The sequence below is a fragment of the Loxodonta africana genome, chromosome 2 (genome assembly GCF_030014295.1).
Source record: "Loxodonta africana isolate mLoxAfr1 chromosome 2, mLoxAfr1.hap2, whole genome shotgun sequence".
Classification (NCBI taxonomy): Eukaryota; Metazoa; Chordata; class Mammalia; order Proboscidea; family Elephantidae; genus Loxodonta; species Loxodonta africana.
Window position 1 is genome coordinate 162,085,493 of NC_087343.1, and position 23,215 is coordinate 162,108,707.

Genomic DNA, 23,215 nt, shown 5'->3' on the forward strand with positions numbered 1-23,215 from the left:
TAATATACAGGCAGGATACAGGGAGAACATTTAGAGATGATGTTTAACACAATCATCTACAGATGGGAAAACCGCAGTCCCAGAAAGAGGAACTGACTGACTCAAGGTTACCGCAGCAGAAAAGGTGTGGACTCCTGACTCCATGTTGAGTGGCCTTTCCATGGTTCCATGCTACGTCCAAAAGATATTAGGAAGTCATCTGAGGTGCATATGAAAGTACTGTGAGCAGCATAATTTTCTAAACAAACAAAAGGTGGTATTTACTAGTCTCACTTCTATGATGAAAACAGATTTTAAAATAACTTGTTTCCACATGTAGGATGGATGTGGAACTGGGAGGAAATGAAAACTGAGAGAGCCAAATATATTGCATTGTTTCAGCCAAGAGATGAAAAGGGCCTGGAATAGGTAGTCAATTTGGAGTTGGAGAAGAGGACCTGGGGTAAAAACACACACACAAAAGGTAACACTTCCAGGGAGGAAGAAATGGCAAAGTTTCAAGCTGAGGAAATTGAAGAATGATGTTATTAATGTAAATTGAAAAATTAGACTGTAAAACTAGTTTGAAAGGAAAGAAAAAGTTATATTATGGACATAAATGAGTGTAAATTATGAACCAAATTGTTGACTAAAGGTATCTAGATTTCTGAAAATCAAGAATTAGACTTTGAAATAGTAATGAAGGCTATGAAAAAAATGTAGAACTCGTCAGTATCATTTGAGAAAAATATATGTTCATAAAGAGAGAATATCAAGTATTTAAGAATATAAAACCATCTTGTAAATTGTACAAACTAACACTCAGGAGGAAAACAGAAAAGGCAACAAAAATGATAGAGATGGAATAGCTGGAGAGTTTGGAATACTGAAATATTGCAGAAGTCTGGAAACACTTTCAAAATGATGGGCGTGATCAAGCTTCCACATATCATGAGGAAATCATGCCAGGGTTATAAATAACCAGTGGAGGTAGTCTGAAAAGGGTCATTTTTGAGAGCAGTTTCAGTAGATGGAAAGCGAAAAAAAAAAAAAAAACTTAAAAAAAAAAATCCATGCATGTTGCTGAAGAGTTAATTCCGACTCATGGTACCCCATGTTACAGAGTAAACCTAAACTCCACAAGGAAGAATGAAGAAAACCAAAGATACAAGTGAAAGATTAGTCCAAAGGACAAATGGACCACATCTACCACAGCCTGCACCAGACTGAGTCCAGTACAACTAGATGGTGCCCAGCTACCATCACTCACTGCTCTGACAGGGATCACAGTAGAGGGTTCCGGACAGAGCTGGAGAAGAATGTAGAACAAAATTCTAACTCAAAAAGAAAGACCAGACTTGCTGGCCTGACAGAGACAGGAGAAACCCTGAGAGTACGGCCCCCAGACACCCTATCAGCTCAGTAATGAAGTCACCCCTGAGGTTCACACTTCAGCCAAAGATTGGACAGGCCCATAAAATAAAAAGAGACTAAAGGGGCACACCAGCCCTGGGGCAAGAGCTAGAAGGCAGGAGGGGACTGGAAAGCTGGTAATAGGGAACCTAAGATTGAGAAGGGAGAGTGTTGATATGTTGTGGGGTTGTTAACCAATGTCATAAAACAATTATCTGTACTAACTGTTTGATGAGAAACTAGTTTGTTTTGTAAACCTTCATCTAAAGTACAATAAAATAAATAAATTAAAAAAAAAAAAAGGAATAAAACTAAGCTCCATTGGGTTCTTGGCTATAATCTTTCTGGAAGCAGATCACCAGGCTTGTCTTCCAGAGCACCTCTGAGAGAGTCTGAACCACCAACCTTTCGATTAGTAGTCAAGTGCTTAACTGTTTATGTCACCTTGGCATCTTTTCAGTAGAAATGAAGGGTTATGAAAGCAAGGGGAATGGAAGCCAAGGAAAGGAGGGATGAAGAACACTGGCATGGTAAAGATGGAGCTGATTTAAACACAGAGGTAACAGTTTTCAGTGAAGGAAAGAAGAGATGTAATCCTACAGCCTAGGTAATGTGTGTGCATGTGTGTGATTGTAAATTTTCCTTGGCTTTAAAAAAAAAAAAATTTTTTTTTCATTCTTAGGCCTAAAATGCTGGACTATATTGGTCTTTAGTTTACTTAATGACCATACAAGTTCAATTTTCCAACAAAGTTAAATGATTTTGTAGTCAGCATTAGCAAAGATGAATAACCTAGCACTAAAAGTACCAGAATATTTTAGAAGATGCAGTTCTTTGAACAACCACAAGGAGTCAGGCTGGTACTGAACACTGACACCCATGTGCTTAAATGCAGTCTCCGGAAGCTGGAGTATCTAAAGACATTAATGAAGGTTCCTGTTGAATAGAAAACAACATTCTAAAAAACAACAAAAATCTCACTAAAATAGAGTAAGGGTAATGAACCCCAAAAATTCTAGGTGTAATTTACATTGCTAGTGTTTATAATAGCAGTCTTTCATATAGTCCTTGATCCCTTACAAAACATTTTCACAGAATTAATCATTTCAACAATCTTGGCAGATAAACATTACTATCCCTCTGTTAAAGATGAAGAAATTTAAGCAAAGAGCAGTGAAGTGTTTGCACAGGGTCATAAAGCTAATAAAAGGGTGAGGCAAAATTCAAGCACAGGTCAGTGTAATTCCATCTACAGAATAACTCCCCAACCTTGCAGCAGCAGTGGGGCATTTAAAATAGACTTGGAAGAATTTCAGCTCAGCACTAGATTTTTTTATAGGGGATCCTAGAAGCCACATGGAGAAAACGTTAAAGAAGAAAAAATAATCCCACCACCACTCACCAACGCCAGCCTACCTTTGCTTTGACTTCCACGAAGAAGCCAATCATTTGATTTCTATCTAACGAAGTAAAAAACAAAAATATAAAAGAATGGTATTTCAGTCAGAGGAAAGGCATGACATCTAGGAATTTTAGCTACTTTTCCTCAAGTTGTCAAAGCTATGGTCTCTATTTCCAATCCTGTCATTCCCCTGTTTCTCTTTTTGCCTCACAGAGGAACTTCTAGCTGGCTCTGTAGAGATATTCTTTATCTTCCCCAACCTCTGTGGCCAGCAGAGAGTAGCCCTCTTGTATCGTCAGCCACCATGCTAAAATACCACACACAGTAATTGAAGGAGTCTCCAGATGTAACAAGAGGAAGCATTTGAGCAAAAGGTTCTATTTCTTCCATCCAACAGAAGAACTAAGGACTTAGAGTGTGTTTTAAGCTACTTCACTTACAGAATTCACTGCTAAACCTCTGACCATCAAAGCTGGAAGGGTTCTTAGAGACCATCTAGTCCAAAAGTAATTAATCATTTTGTACAAGTTACAGACCCCTTTCAGAATACTATGAGAGCTACGTACTATAAGGGCAGGCCTACAATAAGGAAGTTATTTTCTGAACTCCTAGCTTAGGTCTATTTCATATATATTCCACTCTGCCTTTTTACATCCCTTACATGACTGCATTTGATCCTTACAATAACTCTGGGAATGAGACAAACCAGCTGTTATTATTTTTATCTTCAGTTAAGAAAATTTAGTCCCAGATATTGTTTTGCCCAAGATAACACAACTAGTCAATGGCAAACAAGTTTTATAACATAACTGTTCACCTTCCTTCAGGGATCATACAAGGCCACCATGATTTAAAAGTATGAAATGTATCTGTGTTCTATGACAGTTTGTTTATATGCCATTTGATTGATTTGGTTTTATTTATCCAAAATCCTTTGCTCTTTCTAGCCTCCTTCACAGGGAACAGTGGAAGAGGATAAGTGGGTTTGGGGAGGGTGATGGGGTCCAGCAACTCTCAAAGTGAATGTCCTTCCCAACTGCCACTTCCATGTCTGCTTTCTAAAGGAAAAAAGTGGCTGGATCACAAGATTAAAGGGCTGATTGCCAGGGAAAGGCATCTTAAGGAGGCATCTCTTTCAAGTAAGAGACTCTTTTCTCTTTTCCATGCTGTCCTTACTGTAGAGAAACCGGATTGGGATGCCCTTTCCTTAGCTTCTGCATTGCCTGTGGTTGTCCCACTGGGGAATTTACCACACATTATGCTTTAAATAAGGACCCTTGGTGGCTCAGTGGTTAAGAGTTCAGCTGCTAACTGAAAGGTTGGTGGTTCAAACCCACCATCTTCTCCTCAGGAGAAAGATGTGGTAGTCTTCTTCCATAAAGATTTACAGCCTTGGAAACCGTATGGGGAAGTTATACTCCATCCTATAGGGTTGCTATGAGTTGGAATCGACTCCACGGCAACGGGTTTGGTATGCTTTAAACATCTAAACTCCTCTCTGCTTCCTTAATGTAGATAAGATGGTGAACTTACTGGGATAGTGTTTATAGCAGATTTCTCTTTGTATCACCAATACCCAGCACTGTGTCTTAGTTACACCTTTAATGTTTGTGAAATAGATGAAAAGAATCAGTGATGATTCCGTAGCCCTCAGTCTTTTCCTGACCTAAGTGCACCATTGTATAATACATTAATGACTTAACTGCAAAGTACATAAGCTTTTGAGAAAAAGTATTCTAGGTTTATAGCGCCCTATAGCTTTTCTAGTCTCCTTTCCAGGTTGGTTAACTAAAGGAAGGAAAGGAAAGAATACTGTCCTGGAAATGGTGTGGGAGGATGGAGGATCTCAGGGCATTGGGTAAAGGATGATATCCATAGATGGGACTACAAGAAGACTAGATATCTTATATTCATCCAAGTCCTAAGAAGATCCCTGGTAAGCACTATATTACCCAGCCTCAGTAGTACAAGATGCCAAATTTCAACAAAGTTTATTAGTTTCAGATGCCTTAAACATGGCATATGCGGAAACATTTTCTTTACCTAATTTCATAACACTTTGAGAATTTTCCCATGCACATTTTCAGAAATTTTTGTCAATATATAATGGTTCACCAATGTGTTAAACAAGTGATCCCTTCTACCTATACTTGTACATTTTCCTAATAAGCTATTTTAATGAATATAAGTGTGGACACGGATATATAGTGACAGCTGGTCTTTAATGCACTCGATGGAGATGTATTGGAAATCAATCATAGTAGATTGTTGAAAATTCTGAATCAGCAATGAGAAAAATATGTTCAAACACTGATCTTGATGCTTCCTGGTTGTGTGGCATTCGGTAAACTATTTAATTTTTTGCTGAGAATCTTTATCCTCACTGGTAACCTGGTTAATATGTTGTTGAATATACCTCTCAGGGTTATTGCAAGGTTCAGTTGAGGTGATTCATATGAAGAGTTTGAATATTATGAGGCAGTTGGTAAACACGGGACACTATTACTCTAATGGAACTAGGATAGGTATAAAGTAAAGTCTCTCTATTCATGTTTAAATATCATTTCAATCTACACAGATGACATTCCGAGAATTTTTGTTCAACCTATTGTATATTGCCAGTACCCTAATAAAAAATGGCTCAAATGTCATTCGTACACCAAACATTGACTCAATTGGTGTTGAGTTTAAAAGAATCTTAAAACTTCAGACATCTTCTGAGATAACACTGTAACTGGGGAAGAAATATTAGTGGCATATATACTACCATTCTTTCTACAGAGCCCATGATGATAATTATTCATCAAGTATAGTATATATTCTCAACAAGCCTGGATGCAACTTCAGAATCCTTCTAAACACTACAGCTTAGGCAGCCGTTACTAAATTATTTTAGTAGGCTCAAAAGTTCAATTATACAAACAAACTTTGAGGCAGTAAGTTAATATTATAAAGGTATTAGATTTTTGTTTTCAGGAAGTACTAAATGGATGTGACAGACACAAAGAAAACAAACAAGTCATCAAGTAATGTCTGGGAAGTCCTTACAAAGACCAGCCATGTCTTCATAGCAATGCAGAAAGAGTGCCATTAAAGTCACATTATATTGTAAACAGAATGTATAAACATACAAACAAATGCCATTTAAAAAGCAAAACACTCTCAGCTGGAGCAATTTTGTGTTGAAACAGAAGGTCCGATTGACAGCTTTTGAAAATACCATTGATTTACTGAGGAATACAGCAATTACAGTAATGCATTTATTGTGTCTCAAAAGGCAAGTCTCAATTACATGTCATGTATTCTAGTTAAACAGATAAGAAGAGCTATTTTCTATTTCAAGAATTTTTACATCACAAATATATAATAACATTTTAAAAGTTTGCCATTCAAGCTTCTTTCTTAGATACGGCCACTAGATACGGTCACTTAGAACGCACTGATGTCGCTGTCATTGTGCTTACTTTGATAGATTGACTGTAATGAGTTCCGTGATCCCAAGGTCTACTGTACTCGGGAATCTAACCCCCATTGTGGCTCTGATGGCCAGACATATGGCAACAAATGTGCCTTCTGTAAGGCGGTGGTGTAAGTATCATACTCCCCAAACCTTTATCTTGCAAACTCAAACTCCAGCGTAAGTCTAAAATGCTTTTTTTTGAAATATTCTAGAAATTTCTACTCCTATCACCCATGGAAGTTGAAGAAATTAACTTCAGACAAATGAAAACACATGTGTCTAAACCAAAAGAGATTTAAAAAATAAATTTGAAAATATAATCTTTGTTATTTTACTTTGCTACTGTTAATTTTGATTCATCTTAGGGTAGTTTTTTTTAAAAAAATTATCTTTAAGAATTTTAACACATTTTCCTTTTTTTAAATAAAAAAATTCCCATTTTTATTCAACCGTGTTTGTTTTTGTTGTTTGTTATTATCATTGCTAACTTTGAAAGTGAAGAAAAATTAAGAATTTAACTAATCGTAGAGATGAATTTAATTAATCTTAGAAATGCAGTGAAGTTTGAAAGTTCATCGAAATTATAAACATGTAAAAAAAGTCATGATAAAATTTGAAAAAAGTATCAAAAATATTATTTTATCCAATTAAGGCATTCCCAGGGCACCAATTCCCGTTTATTCTTTCTATTCTGATGAAAAGGGCCTTTCAGTGAAGAATGGAAGGGACGGTTACCCTTAGTCAGGCTATTCAAACTTTAGAGATAGTGTACTAGAAAGGTTCTATCAGGGTTGATATTAACTGAATCCTTGTTTATAAGAAGCAGAGCAGAACTACAGACCTTAGCTAATAGACTGTGAGCTTGCTGATAATACATGGTCTGTATTGATAAATATTAGTTTAAATAATTAATAAGCTAATTAATTAATCAATCTTTTAGTCTGTTCTAAAATTAAGAAAATTATAATCCTTGTTTAAGCCAGATAAGTTACCTCACCTCCTCAACTGTTATATTTTTACTGATGTTTCTTCTATTAATGTCTTAATTTCTCTCAATTTTGATGCAAAATTCCCAAGCACAAAAACAAAAAAAAAAACAAGCCCGTTGCCATCAAATCAATTCCAACTCACAGCGACCCTATAGGACAGAGTAGAACTGCCCCATAGAGTTTCCCAGGAGCGCCTGGTGCATTTGAACTGCTGACCTTTTGGTTAGTGTTCATAGCACTTAACCACTACACCACCAGCGTTTCCTGCCAAGCATAGACATTGTATACTTCCCTAACAACAATCACAGGGCCTAGCATATAGAATGAAATTAATAAATATTGACTCATAACATAATAAATGCATGCCTACATTTGTATAGACGTTATCTGACTAATTATACTAAACTTTTCTCAGAAGAAGGGCCGTAGGGCAAGATGAGATTTGAGTTAATGGATGCGTGTTACTGAGAAGGACTGAATCCATGGCTGGCTATAAAAAGCCAAATGCTTGAATATTCAGTCAGTTTCTGTTGCTATAGGGTCGCTGTGAGTTGGAATCGACTCGATGGCACTGGGTTTTTTGGGTTTGGTCTCTCAGAACAGAACTACGGCACTATACAGTCCTTTTTCCGTTATTTATCCTCTCACTTCTACCTTTTTCACTTGTATATAAATTTGTACTCAGAAAATGAGCAACTAGGACTGAAAGTCTAAGGTTTATGAAAACTGTGAGATTCGTTTGTTCAAGATTTATGCCTTCAGCAATCTGGCCAGATGCCAATTCCGAGTACATTTAATTAAGCTCCAAAGTGTAGATAAGTGTATCTGTAGAATCTAATGATTAGGTGGATCAGGTCTTCCTTCATTATTGCTGTTTTCAAAGTTTGTGTTATTTATGATTTTTCACTGAGTATGTGTTTGTCTTTCTCTTTTATAGGAAAAGTGGTGGGAAGATTAGACTAAAACACGAAGGAAAATGCTGAAATCGGAGCCAGTGTGTTGTACTAGTTTGTCCCCTTCTCCCATCCTCTTTTTCTTACTTCTGCCTTTTCTTTTCTCTAGTGGAACCCTTAGATTTAGAAAGACACACCTTCTACTTAGCCTGGGTTCTGGGAAGTTTGATGTATGTCTGTTTCCATCGATTAGCTTGTCAATAAAGTAAATTCTTCAGAATCATTGATTGTGTGTTTACTTTGCTATCAAGAAAGATAAAGATACAACATGAAATAATTGCCCTGCCAGTGAGTGCCCTGCTTGGAAGCCAGGCAGAGCCATCTACAGAACAGTCCAGAAAACACACCGGTGGGTGGTAAAGAGTCACAGTTTGAGATGGACATTTAAGGGACCAGCCATCGGAGCAAGCAATGCCTCTGGGCCCCTCAGTCCCTTCTCAGGAGAAGACCACACCAGCTGGGTCTTATGTATGTGGGGTCAGCCAGCCCATGGCTCTACTCCCTCACTCAGGGCACCTGTTCCCTTTCCCCTTAGTGAGCACCGGCAGACACCTCCACGGGCCTTTGGATGCAGAAGCTGCCACACCAAGCAGAGTGACTCTCATGAGCACACCTCTGCAGTGAGGGGCTGGAAGCCTTTCTGCCTGATGGTCTTGCTCTTCCAGCCCAGTCCTCTGGGGTTCCGCTTCCTTAGGCTGCTGTGCAGTGGGAAAGCTTCCCTAACCCTCTCTTCTCCAGAAAGGAAATAAAAGCCACCTTCCCCTTGGGGCCAAAAAAAAAAAAAAAAACTTCCACAGAAATTGTTCAGTGACATTAGTTACACTTATCACAATGTGTCAACATTCTCTTTAATGGTGTTGTGTTTGTTCTCTTTCCAGTACTCTAGTTTCCCCGTCAACGTATCTTCGCATCTTTGCTTTTCAGTAATTGTTGATGTTTTGGCCTCGTACTGATGGTTGTTAAGCAGAACACAGATTTTAAGGGTAATATCCTCTATTTTATGTGCCACTCTGTTATTTTGCTACAAGGTGATCTTGAGATAGGCTCGGTTCTGTTTAAAGGGTGTCTCAGGGCGATAGTCTCAGGGAGTCCTCCCCTCTACATTTCCAGTTTGTCCAGCCTTTTTTTTTTTTTAATTTTTTCTTTTAATAAGAGTCCTGCTCCGCATTTTTCTTCCATTCTGTCTGGAACCATCTATTGTGACCCCACTCAGACAGTCAGCGGTGGTAGCCACTGGGCACCACCTAGTTCTCCTGGCCTCAGGGTAGATGACGTTGTGGCTCAAGTAGACTTGTTTCTTCTGTGAGCTTTTGGTTACCTTCTTACATTTCTCCTCCACAGTAGTGTCTTAGATGATCACTTACAAGCTTTCAAGATCCCAGATACTAGTCACTTCACTAGGAGGCAGATCATGATTTTTATGAACTATTTTATGAGAATTGACTGGGTTGTCCCATGAGACTACGGTCCTAAGCTTTCAAATCCGGAAAACCAATCTTGGAAGGTGTTTGATTATATCTGAGGAGCATCTGTATTTGTGTCTTCAATGAATATATGTGCATGAACCCACATATTTGTATTTACACTTACCTATAGTTTTTTTTTTTTTAATAGTTACTTCTAAAGGAGCCCTGGTGATGCAGTGGTTAATAAGTGCTTGACTGCTAATCTAAAGTTTGGTGGTTCAAGCCCACTAGCTGCTTGGTGAGAGAGAGATGTACCAGCCTGCTTCCCTATAGATTTACAGCCTTGGAAAACCTATGGGACAGTTCTACTCTGGAATAGGGTCACTGTGAATTGAAATTGACTTGAAGACAATAAGTTTCAGGTTTATAGATACTTCTGTTAGTTCTCATTTATGTACACACCTGTACCTACCTGTATACCAATATGCCCGTACTCATCCATATGTGCTCACTCATTTTTCCTTTGGTTTTGCTCTGCTCACTACATTCACGTTCGGTGCCACTTATTCCATCACCAAAAATAACAAGTCTCTACAATCTAAAGAATACTTTCCCCTTCCTCTTCTTATCTCTGGTAACACCAATGAACATTGGTCTCTCTCTCTATATATATTCTTATCTTCTTATAAAATAGGGATCATACAAATTTGTCCTTATATGCTTGACTTATTTCACTTGGCATTTTGCCCTCCAGGTCCATGTATGTTATGTTTCGTGGACTCATCACTGTGCATGGTTTCATGGTATTCCATTTTACATATGTCCCAAGGTTTGTTTATCCAGTCCTCCTTTGATGGGCACTTCAATTTTTTCCACTTATTTGCTATTTTGAATAAAGCAGCAGTGAAGTTTATTCACATAGATGTGCATATGTCTGTTCATGTCATTATTTTTAGGTCTCTAGGGCATGGCATAGTGGTTAAGAGCTTCAGAGCTAACCAAAACGTCTGCAGTTTGAATTCACCCACCACTCTTAGGAAACGCTAAAGGGGAAGATCTACTCTGTCCTATGGGTAGTTACGAGCTGGAATCTATTTGGCAGCAACAGATTTTTTTGTTGTTGTTTAGGGTATATACCTAGGAGTGGGGTAGCTGGGTCATTGAGTAATTCTATTTCTAGTTTGTTGAGTAAGTGCCATGCCATTTCCTGTAGTAATGGTAGCATTTTACAGTCCCACTAGCAATAGTTAAGGGTGACAATCTCTCCATATCGTCACCAACCTTTGTTGTTATCCTTTTTTTTTTTAAGTCAGTACCAGGCTGTTTTGACTACAGTGGCTGTACAGCATATTTTGATATTGGGGAGTGTGAGTCCTCCTGCTTTGTTCTTTTTCTTCATTATTGCTTTGGCTACTCAGGGTTTCTTTCCTTTCCATAAGAATTTGGTCATTAGTTTTTCCTTTTCAGTAAAGGATGTTTTCGGGATTTGGATCGGAATTGCATTGTATCTGTAGATCGCTTTAGGTAAAAGGGGGGCCATGACCACCGGGGTCCCTGACATTTTCACTGTATAAAGTCTTCCAATCCCTGAGCACAGAATATCTTTCCATTTTTATAGTTCTCCTTTAGTCTCTTGTAGTAGTGTTTGTACTTTGTTATTTTATACATCTTTTATGTCCCTGGTTAGATTAATTCTTAGGTATTTTATTGATTTGGGAACTATTGTTAATGATATTGTTTTCTTGATTTCTTTTTCGGGTTAGTTTTTGTTGCTGTAAATGAATCCAACTGATTTTTGTATGTTGATCTTGTACCCTGAGCATTGCTAAATTCTTCTAATAGTTCCAGCAGTTTTCTTGTGGAATCTTTAGGGTCTTCTGTGTATAAGACCATGTTATCTGCAACTAGAGGTAGTTTTACTTGTTCCTTTCTGATTTGGATGGCTTTTGTATCTCTTTCTTGTCTCATTTCTCTGGCTAGGACTTCCAGTACAAAGTTGAATAGGCATGGTGATAACGAGCATCTTTGCCTCCTTCTCTTTTCAGAGGGAAGGCTTTCAGCTTTTCTCTGTTGGGTATAATGTTAGTTGTTGGTTTTTCATATATGCTTTTAATTATGTTGAGAAATTCCCCTTCTATTCCTATTTTGCTGAGAGTTTTTATCACCAAAGGGTTTTGGTTTTTTTAGAATGCCTTTTCTGCATTGATTGTTATGATCGTATATCCCCCCCGCCTTGTTTTATTTATGTGGTGGATTATATTGATTTATTTTCTAAATTTTTGAAATACACTTGTAATCCTGGTTTGAATCTCACTTGATCATAGTGTATGATTTTTTTTTTTTGATATGTTGCTGAAATTTCTTAGTTAGAATTTTGTTGAAGATGTTTGCATTTGTGTTCATAGTGGATATTGGTTTGTAATGTTCTTGTTTTGTGATGTCTTTGCCTGACTCTGGTATCAAGGTTATATTGGCTTCACAGGAGTTTGGTAGTATTCCTTCCTCTTTTACGTTTCTGAAGAGATTGAATAGGATAGGTGTCAACTCTTCTATGAATGTTTGGTAGAATTCTCCAGTGTAGCCATCTGGACCTGGACTTTTTTTCTTAGTAGTTTCTTGATGACACCTTCATTCTCTTCTTTTGTAATGGGTTTGTTTTAATTCTATACCTCTGTATGTGTTAGTTTGGGTAGGTAGAATGTTTCTAGAAATTTGTCCATTTCATCTCTTGTTAAATGTCATTGAGTAAGTTCTGACTCATAATGACTCTATGTGCAACACATAGAAACACTGCTGGGTCCTGTACCATCCTCACAACTGTTGCTATGTCCTTGAGTATTTTTCTCTTTTTTGCTGACCCTCTCCTTTACCAAGCATGATGTCCTTCTCCAGGGATTCCACCTAGATTTTCAAATTTGTAGGAGTACAATTTTTCGTAGTAATTAATTATGGTCTTCTCTATCTCTGTCGTATCAGTTATAATGTCCAATTATATTTCTTACTTTGGTTATTTGCCTCTCGTGTGGTTTTTTTTTTGTCAATCTAAGCAGAGGCTTGTATATTTTATTAATGCTTTCAAAGAATCAGCTTCTGGTTTCTTTGATTCTGTCTATTGTTTTTCTATTTTGTGTATTTCTGCCATGATTTTTTTTATAATTTTTATTGTGCTTTAAGTGAAAGTTTACAAATCAAGTCAGTCTCTCCTAACTGCTCTCCCCCCAGTGAGACAGCCCACTCTCTCCCTCTACTCTCTCTTTTCCTATCCATTTCGCCAGCTTTTAACCCCCTCCACCATCTCATCTCCCCTCCAGGCAGGAGATGCCAACATAGTCTCGAGTGTCCACCTGATCCAAGAAGCTCAGTCCTCACCAGCATCCCTCTCCAACCCATTGTCCAGTCCAATCCATGTCTGAAGAGTTGGCTTTGGGAATGGTTCCTGTCCTGGGCCAACAGAAGGTCTGGGGGCCATGAAAACCGGAGTCCTTCTCGTCTCAGTTAGACCATTAAGTCTGGTCTTTTTATGAGAATTTGGGGGTCTCCTTATCCCACTGCTCTCCTGCTCCCTCAGGGGTTCTCTGTTGTGTTCCCTGTCAGGTCTGGCCTGATTTTTATTATTTCCTTTTTCTGGTAGCTTTTGGCTTCTTTTGCTCTTCCTTTTCTGTTTGTTCTAGTTGTTGGTTTAAGTTAATGATTTTGGATGTTTCTTCTTTCTTAATGTAGACATTTATTGCTATAAATCTCCTTCTGAGTATTGCCTTTGCTGCATTCCAAAGTTTTGGTCTGTTGTGTTCTCATTTTCATTTGATTCTAGAAAATTTTTAATTTCATTTTTTATTTCTTCTATGACCAAATAGTTTTTTTTGTAGTGTATTATTTAGTTTTCATGTATTTGTTAATTTTTTCCTTATTTCTCCTATTGCTGATCTCTAGCTTCATACTATTACGGTCAGAGAAGATGTTTTGTATGATTTCAATATTCTTAAATTTGTTGAGACTTGTTTTATGTGCTAGCATATGATCTATTCTGGAAAACGATTCTTGTGCACTGGAGAAGAAAGTGTATTGTTTTGATACTTGGTGGGGTATTCTATATATGTTCATTAGGTCCAATTGGCTTATGGCTTTATTTAAGTTCTCAATGTCCTTTATCTTCTTTTTAGATGTTCTGTCTATTATTGAAAGTAGTTTGTTGATGTCTCCTGCTATTATTGTGGAGTTGTCTATTTCTCCTTTCATATTAGTATTTGTATCATATATTTTGGAGCATTACTGTTAGCTGCATATATATTTATCATTCTTATGTCTTCTTACTGGATTGATCCTTTTATTATTGTGCAATGTCCTTTATTTTTGATAATAGATTTTGATTTAAAATCTATTTTATCTGATATCCGTATGACCATCCTTGCTCTTTTTGCTTATTGATTGCATGGAGTATTTTCTCCATCCTTTTATTTTCAGTCTGTTTATGTCCTTATGTCTAAGGTGTGTTTCTTGTAGACAACAAAAGAATGAATCATTTTTTTTTTTTAATCCATTCTGCCACTCTCTGCCTTTTGAATGGGGCATTTATACCATTTACATTTAAGGGTATTCCTGAAAATAAAAGGTCTGTCTCACTCATTTTGCTACTTGTTTTTTGAGTGTTTTGCATCTATTTTTTTATTCTGATTTTTATATATTTTTTTGTATTTGGCTGCTTTCTTGTGATAAGCCATTTTGCTTTCTTCCTTCTTTTCCTTCGAATGTATTTTCCTGGTGATTTTTTATTGGTTACAACATATTTTACATTGCACAGCTTATCATTGCAACATTTAACATACAAACAACAGTTAAAGTACAACTTTAGCATAAGATCTATTCCAGATATGCTCCTTCCTCCCTCATTTCTGTTGGCGTGTCTCCATTAACATAAATATACAACCTATACTTGATAAGTTTTACTTTGTACTTATCTCTTACAGATTTGATGTTGTACTGTTTGTAGGATTTAATTATTGAGTTTATCCCCTGAAAGTATCATATACTTGGTCCTTATGATTGCCCATATTGTTGCATTTTTTGGAGACCATTCCTCTCTGCCTTTCTTATTTATTCATTTATTTTTTTCCCCTTGTATAGATACAGCTGGAAAAGCTGGTGGAATAATGGTTAAGTGCTACCGCTGCTAACCAAAGGGCCTGCAGTTCGATTCCACCAGGCGGTCCTTGGAAACTCTATGGGGCAGTTCTGCTCTGTTCTATAGGGTCACTATGAGTTGGAATCAACTCGACGGCACGGATTTTTTTTTTTTTTAAATAGTTACAGCTATTTATTTAATGTTGTTGCCGTTCTGTTTTGAGTACTTTCTTGAGTAATATTTGCAAAGCTGGTCTGGTGATGGCAAGTCCCCGGGCTTCTGTTTATTTGGGAATGTATTGATTTGCACCTCATTTTTGAATAACTTTGCTGGGTAAAGAATTCTTGGTTGGTAATTGTTTTCATGAAGTGTTTATATATGTCGCTCTATTGTCTTCTGACCTCTAGAGTTTCTGGGTAGAAATATGCACTGATTCTTATGAAAGAATCTTGATATGTTACATTGCGTATTTCTCTTGCTGCTTCCAGAGTTCTCTCCTTGTCTTTGGTTTTCAAGAATTTTATTCGGTTATGATGCAGGGTTGATCTTTTTTGTCTCTTCTAATTGGAGCTCGTGTAGCTTCCTGTATTTGCAGGCTTGGTTCTTTGTTCAGGTTTGAAAAATTCTCTCTTCAAAAATTGTTTCTATGCCTTTATTGCTATCATAATGCTCTGAGATTCCAATAATTCTAATGTTAAATTTCTTAATTGAATTCAGGGCTTCAAACTGGTTGGGAACAGTTCAATAATTGCTGACATAAACTAGGGCATAACAACCAAATCTGTAGCCTGTCAGATTTTGACCTGAGTAGGAAACAGTGTTGACCAACTCAAAGATGGCAACCGACTGTGCTGCTTTGAATGTTTGTCACTCTCCACCGTACTGCCAATAACCCAGTCCTCCACATCAGGCTCATGAAACTTTTCAGATCTATGCAGGAGATTGGATTTTTTGCAGGATTGTGAAGAACAACAGACATTCAAAGCGGCATGGTTGGTCGCCATCATTGTGAGGGGCACTGCTGTTTTTTCCTACTCAGGTCAAAATCTGGAAGGTAACAGATTTGGTTGCTATGCAATGCCTACACTGGCCTTATTTATGTCGGCAATTGCTGAATTGTTCCGAACCAGTTTGGAGCCCTGACTGAATCCCACATTTCCTTTTGAGTTTGTTCTCTGTTTTTTTCTTTTGTTTCTCTTGAGACTTGGTAAGTTCAAGTATTTTGTTTTCTTATTCATTTATTATATCTCTTGTTTGTTCAACTCTATGGTTGAGTTTTTCTGTTGGTTTTTCTAATTTGGAGGCCTGGTGGCACAGTGGTTGAGACCTATAGCAAGCTATAGCTGCTAACCAAAATGCTGACGGTTCAAATCCACCAGCCACTCCTTGGAAACTCTATGGGGGCAGTTCTACTCTGCCTATAGGGTCACTATGAGTCAGAATTAACTCAATGGCAATTCAGTTGTCTTATTCTTCAGTTCCAGTAGTTCTCTCTTTTTTTTAAGTTTTCAATTTCCTTGTTGAGTCTCTCGTTTTTTTTCCTCAATTTGTTTCCTGTTTTCCGGTAGTTTGTTTTCTGTGTACTTTTTGCTTTCTTTAAACATATTTAGCACCATTGTCTGAAAACTATCAATTCTTTGCATTAGTTTGGCCTCCTTTGGAGAAATTTCCTCTTCTTCTTGCTTTGTTTTTTATTGACCCTTCTTCTCTTGTGATATTGTGTATTTTACTATTTGTTGTTGACCTTGGACCATTTTATCTTTTTTTGCTTTAAATTTTGTATTCTGGTTTTTGTGGGAAAATTTCCTGATTGCACACCCTGGTGGTGCAGTGGCCAAGCTCCTAGCTGCATATCGGAGGCTGGGGCCTGCACATACCAGTCCACCCCTGTAAAGACTCGCGGTCCTGGGAACTCCATGGGACAGTTGCTATGAGTCAGAATTGACTCAGCAGCTGTGGGCTTGTTATCTTCTCCTGAGAACCACAAGAGGGAACTCTTATCCTTAGGTTTTTTTCAGTGCTGATTCAATAGTTCTCTATGCTTGGTCTCTGGAATTCAATATGTATGTGTGTGGGGCGGCAGTTAGCTGGTCTCAGATGCTGATGTAAGCAGTGGGACTCAACTTTCCTGTGGTGAAGGTGGGGTGATTTCTATGTCTTTTCCTCACAGGCACCTCTGCACAGGCTCTTCCGTGGCATATCACTGTGGGCAGGGAGACAGCCATTTTCGTCTGTGTTGCCCATGTGCCTGAAGCATTCCCATCACCCAGCTGTCCTTGAAGTTTCTCCCAGCCCTGATGCTCTTTCATCTCCAGAGACTCTTTCATCTCCAGAGACTCAACAGCCTTCTCTCAGTGCCAGTCTTCTTTTGCCTTATCCTAATTGTGAGACCTATGAACTGTCACAGCCAATCTACACTGCCTTAAAAAATTGGGCTGTGGCTTCCTCAGGTTAATGCCCTTTCTGTGTTCCCTGTTTGGAGTGTTGCCCATCCCTATCCCAAAATGGCTACAATGAGCCAGTGCTCCTGATGTTAGCAAGTAGGTTCTCCCAGCTTCTGTAACATCCTACTCCTCCTCTTCCCCACTTCTAGACTCATCCAACCCTCCATCACCTCAGCAGCTGTCCAGAGTTCTGAGATCTCAGTCTGTGCTTGTTTTTATTTGTTATTCAGTGAGTTAGTTGCTGGGGGAATAAATGAGTGTGTCTATTCACTTTGCCATCTTGTTCTTCCCTCTAGGTTCATTTCTTAGGTAATAACCATCATTCCATCAACAAACAATTACTGGTTGCCTGCTCTGCGACTGGCTCTCTTCTAGGTGCTGTATCATAGGTTGGGATGAGAAGGGACAAAGAAAAGGCCAAAGGGAGAAGGGCCAAACTCCTTACTTAAGTGGAATTTACATTCTAGTAGGGAGAAGCAATAAATATGATAAGCAAGCATATGGCATAGTAAATTAGAAGGTGATAAAAGCTAATGATAAAGGTAAGGTTGATTACGATAAGGCAGGTGAAAAATGCTTGGGGAGGGCTAGGTGGCTAATTGCAGTATTAAATCAGATGATGTCTTAGTTATCTAGTGCTGCTGTAACAGAAATACCACAAGTGGATGGCTTTAGCAAAGTGATATTTATTCTCTCACAGTCTAGGAGGCTAGAAGTCCAAGTTCAGGGCACCAGCTCCAGGGGAAAGCTTTCTCTCTCTCTCGGCTCTGGTGGAAGATCCTTGTCATCAACCTTCCCCTGGACTAGGAGCTTCTCTGCACAGGAACTCCAGGTCCAAAGGACGAGCTCTGTTCCCTGTGTTTCTTTCTTGGTGGTATGAGGTCTCCAACTCTTTGCATGCCTCCTTTTCCTTTTATCTCTTGTAAGATAAAAGGTGGTGCAGGCCACACTCCAGGGAAACTCCCTTTACATTGGATCATAGTAAGGGTGTTATAATCCCACCCAAATTCTCTTTAACATAAAATTACAATCACAAAATGGAGGAGAATCACACAATACTGGTAATCATGGCCCAGTCAAACTGATACACACATTTTTGGGGGGGACATAATTCAATCCATGACAGAAGGTGGTGGTTGTTGTCATTTGCCACTGAGTCAATTCTTCTTTTGTTTTATCTTTTTTTTTTTTTTAATTATGCTTTTGGTGAAATTTTATAGCTTAAGTTAATCCTCATTCAAAAGTTTATACGTGTATTGTTTTGTAACATTGGTTACAATCCCCAGAATGTGACAGTATGCTCCCCCTTTACACTCCAGATTCCTTATGTTCAGTCGTCCAGTTCCTGTCTCTTTCTGTCTTCTCATCCCGCTTTTGGACAGAAGCTACCCATTTGGTCTGATATATTTGAATGAACTAAGAAGCCCGTTCCTCACATGTGTTATTTTTTGTTTTATATGCTTGTCTAATCTTTGTCTGAAAAGTGGGCTTCGGGAATGGTTTCAGTTCTGGGGTAGCAGAGCTTCTGAGAGCCATAGTTTTGGAGGTTCCTCCTGTCTCTGTCAGACCAGTAAGCCTGGTCTTTTTACCTGAAGTTGAATGCTTTTCTACATTTTTCTCTGGCTCTGTCTGGAACTGTCTGTTGCGATCCCTGTCTGGGCGGTCATTGGTGGTAGTCGGGTACTATCTAGTCTTCTGGTCTCAGGCTGGTGGAGTCTCTGGTTCATGTGTTCCTCTAGTCCTCTGGGCTAGTATTTTCCTTGTGTTTTTGGTTTTCTTCAGTCTCTGATGGGGTATTTCTAACTCGTCTTAGATGGTTTCTCTGAAGAACACCACATAAACCTAATGTATTTAATGATACTTCATGTTGTTGAAGAAACAGTAAACTCTCTGTAGGGTTAGTCTCATTTATTTGTCACAGTAATTATGGCATCAGTGACAAGAATTTTAGTGTTTAGTTTGCTTATTTATTTATTGGAATATGAAATGTTTTATTAGAGTGTTATTAATTCAAAAACAAGACATAAATTTTTCTATATATGTGATAATTTTAACTATGTATTAAAATAGAAACAAAATTATATATAGAAAAGATTGAAAAAAAAAAAAAAAACCAAAATGTTAACTAAGGACATGTCTTTGGGGATAAGCTCCCTGATTTTTTCTTTTATCTACTTTAATTTATTTCTCTTATTTTATGTGCATTATTATTATTATATCTGAAAACTTTCCTTTCATTTTAAAAGGTATCCTATTTGTTGATTAATGATCATCATAGCAAAATATTTTATTATTCTGGGTTGTAACTTGTTTGAGCCTAAGAAGTTATTTTTAAAAAGCAGATTCTCTACTTGATCTTCTTGCAAATTAATTCTATTTTAATCATGCCTATTCTATCCTTTCTAGTTTGAAAACTTTTCTCCTTCATAAGAAAATTTTTTTTTTTTTTTTCTCCTTCATAGAGGAGATAAAATCCAAATTGTATTTGTAGGTCCTGGTGCTTCTTCCTATCCAGAATCCAGCCCTTTCTTTCCACTCTCCCTAACCCCAGTCGAGTTCTAGATCTTGATTGTGCCATTGAGTCAGTTCTGACTGGTGGCAGCCTCATGTATTACAGAGTAGAACTGCTCCATAGGGTTTTCTTGGCTGTAATCTTAATGGAAGCAGATAACCAGGACTTTCTCCCTTGGTATTGCTGGATAAGTTTGAACTGCCAACCTTTACGTTAGTAGTCAAGCGCAAACTGTTTAGAGTAGACCTTATTATGAAAGCCTGGATGTGAGTGGTTGGCCACAAAAATATTTTGGGAAGAGCACTCCAAGAAGAAGAGAAGCTAGAACACAGACCTCAGGGCTGGCACATGCTTATTTTGTTCAAGATTCAACAAGGAGGCAACGGTGACGGAAGAGAATTGTTTGGATAAATGATAGGTGATAAATTCAGAGGACTGAGGAGGCCAAATCATGAAAGAATTTATCATCAGTGTTAAGATTTTAGCTTTATACCCTGAAGTATAAAATGTGTTGCTAATTATTAATTTTAAGATATTATTCCTGATTTAAAACTGTCAAATACAGTTTTACACATATAGATGTACTCCTTTATGTATATACTTGAAGAAGAGCCAGCCAAATTGGAGGATGCATCCGATATCCGGTTAAAGAGCAAGGAAGTGGTATAGGTTATGGTGCAGAAATATGTGTTCTTCCATACTTAAAGATTATTCCCTTTGCTGGAGAAAAATGACCACATGATATGTATCAGTGTACTACAATGATAAGGTGATGAATTATAGAGTCATACAGGTCAACATTTGAGTTATGGCTTTGACATAAGCCATGTGACTTTGGACAAATCATTTGGCTTCCTTTTGTCTTTATTTCCTCATGGGCAAAAGCGGAATAATAGTACCTACCCCCTAATTTTGTTGTGAAGATTTAATATTGTTGAGAAGACTTAATAAACTAGTTAATGTCAATCTCTGACCCATAACAACAGCTCAAAAATCAGTAGCCTTTATTAGTACATCTTGTTATCAGTTTCAGTATTATACTGTCATCTTCGCTGATTAGGATATCTGTTCTTTTTCTCAGTAATTACGTAGTTTTCGAAATATCTATTTTATTTTCTTTTAGCACTTTTGGAAATCCTCATCTAATATCCACCCCTCTTCCCCCTCCCCATCTTTTTTTTATCTGTAGACTAAATCCCCTGTTCATTAGGGTAACAAGCCCCTCTCTCTTTCTTATAGTCTACCCTTGAGATGAAACACCAACTTACTTTGAATGTGTACATGTAGAACTTTATGTGCAGTTTGATAACTTAGTCATTGTACGTCTTTGAAAATATGGCCTGCCCCTTCTCCTCTCCTCTTTTGGAACAACCCCACCGTCCAGGCCAGGCTCCTGTCTACTATCCCTCCCTCTCCCCCAGAAAAGACACATTTCTACCACTTTGCCCTATCCTGCCTGAAATGCCTCTTGTGCCGCCTTCTGTCAACATCCTCTCCCCTCATGCCAAGGTCTTCTCTTCTACTTAATGTTTCCATTTATTTCAGTATTCATTATGTTTGCCTTACGTCAGTAAATTGCCAGAACATGTAATTTTATCTAGTTCTAAACTATTCTTTGGGGATGAAAAGAAGGCAGATAAAAAATAAACCAGAGAATCTCTGCCAATGGGAGCTCAAATTGATAATTCTGTCCATGTTCCTTATACTTACGATAACGAAAGACAGAACACACTGTTTCAAGTATGGTTTGTACTCCCTGCGCCAAAGCATAGTATCGTAATTTATTTTAGCTGAACATCTATATCTCTCATCAAACCCTCAGGGGACCATGGGCACGTTGTCACAACTGGATCATGCCAAACTTGTAATTACTAGCTATCCTCAGAAATTTTTTTCTATACCAACTGTTGACAAGTCATTTCTTTCTGAGCTGTTCTCCTTTTACTGTGTGTTTGAAACTAAATTCATGGCACAAATAATATGGTAGGCTGATGATTAGGCTTGAATAAAAGGAGGTTGCTGGGGGACTGTCTGTGACAATGGTAAGGTTTGCTGAAGTGAAATACACAAGTATATACACACACACAAGTGAAGAAGGGCACAACAAGAAAAAAAAAAAGGCCAGAGAAAATAGTAATGAGGATAAAGACTAAAATAGCTCATCTTGAGTAAGGCTAACTAATCTACTTACCTAGTATTTGCCACATGCACTGTTATCAAGCAAACATCCATTAAATTTAGCAATGGCTGTGAGGTTGTAGATTCATTTTACAAAACAGGAACCTGACGTACAGAGATATAAATGATTTGTCCAAGATCATATAGCCAGAGCATTAGAGTCTGAATTTAAATCCAAGATGATTATCTCAATCCCATATTCCTAAACTATATACCACACAATCACAGTAATTTGAATGAGTTTAATGTAGGTGTTGAATTGGAAGAGATTGATCTATATTTTGGAGATATCACAAGTAAAAGTATTTAAAATTCAATCAAGACCTTAGGCAAATATGTAAAGAAGGTGGGCTGTATCTGCCATAATTTCTAATATGTGCCCTAATTTTTTAATTTTGTTCTGTGGTTACAGCTTTAGCCTGAAAGGCCCTGATTCATGGGGGCTAATTAACTCTAAACCGGGCATTTAGTGAAATGCTGTTTTTGTCTTTGACATTTTTTTTATTCCAGAGCTGGTGCATGTGACTTCTCACATAGGTTAAGGGGAAATACACTGAACGTATTTCTTCTGCTTTAATTTGAAGATTTACACCTTTTCTTGTAATAAGGAAAGATCACCTTTTCTCGGCCCAGTTTAGCTCACTGCAGTTATCCTTTGGGTTTGATAAGATGCATTCACTCAAATAATGCAAATAATAAAGCACAGTCGTACTCCTGCTAGGACTCGCAGGAAGTCCTTGATTAGCAGTGATTGTTAAGTATTCAAAATCAGAGATCAGGGCTGAGTTCGGATCACTGAGGCCCTGGACATCCCCTGCTCTGGGTCTATGCTCACCATTAGTAGTCTTTCTCAGGTGTTAGAACTGGTATTCAAGCTGCACCTAACCAAGAATATGCACCTGTCTTTCCAAAGGGACATGGGGCCACTTGCCAATGCCTTTATCTCAAGAGGAAAAGAACTGCTAACCCCAGGCAGTAACTTAGCAAGGGGACTAGAACTAGATGAATTACGTATTTGAATACAGGCAGGGTTTTAAAGTAAAGGTCAGCCTTTAACTCAGTACCCACTGCTGTGGAAGTGAACAGAGAGACAAAAAGGGAAAGGCCATCGTATATATCTGGGCATAGAGGTGTACTTTTCTAATCTGTCTAAAACCACTGACTTTTAATTCTATCTTCCACAAGTGAACATCATGCTCTGCCTTAAATGTCCAGAAAATGGATTTAATCTTCATTGGAGCTCATTTTCTCTTTTTGGAATCAGATATGTCTACAATAAAATCAACACATTGGAGTATTTATCTCAGTTTCCTTTCAGCTCCTATAGCCTATGAATTAATGTATTTATATCTATATCAGG

General features: G+C 37.9%; 1 protein-coding gene across 1 annotated transcript; it reads left to right on the forward strand.

The window, feature by feature from the left end:
• The first annotated feature begins 1,882 nt into the window (after window positions 1–1,882).
• Window positions 1,883–8,488, forward strand: LOC100663480 (serine protease inhibitor Kazal-type 6). The gene is made up of 3 exons (XM_064279709.1): window positions 1,883–1,951; window positions 6,267–6,382; window positions 8,181–8,488. The coding sequence occupies exons 1-3, from the start codon at window positions 1,883–1,885 to the stop codon at window positions 8,224–8,226; spliced, it is 231 nt and encodes a 76-aa protein (XP_064135779.1). The 3' UTR covers window positions 8,227–8,488.
• The last annotated feature ends 14,727 nt before the right edge of the window (window positions 8,489–23,215 follow it).

Bases quoted from the DNA above. Each gene is read 5' to 3' on its own strand.
- LOC100663480 (XM_064279709.1), top strand. From the start codon at position 1,883: ATGGAAGCCAAGGAAAGGAGGGATGAAGAACACTGGCATGGTAAAGAT. The intron at 1,952-6,266 runs GTAACAGTTTTC...TTACTTTGATAG, and splicing joins GAGCTGATTTAAACACAGAG to ATTGACTGTAATGAGTTCCG. The intron at 6,383-8,180 runs GTAAGTATCATA...TCTCTTTTATAG, and splicing joins GCCTTCTGTAAGGCGGTGGT to GAAAAGTGGTGGGAAGATTA.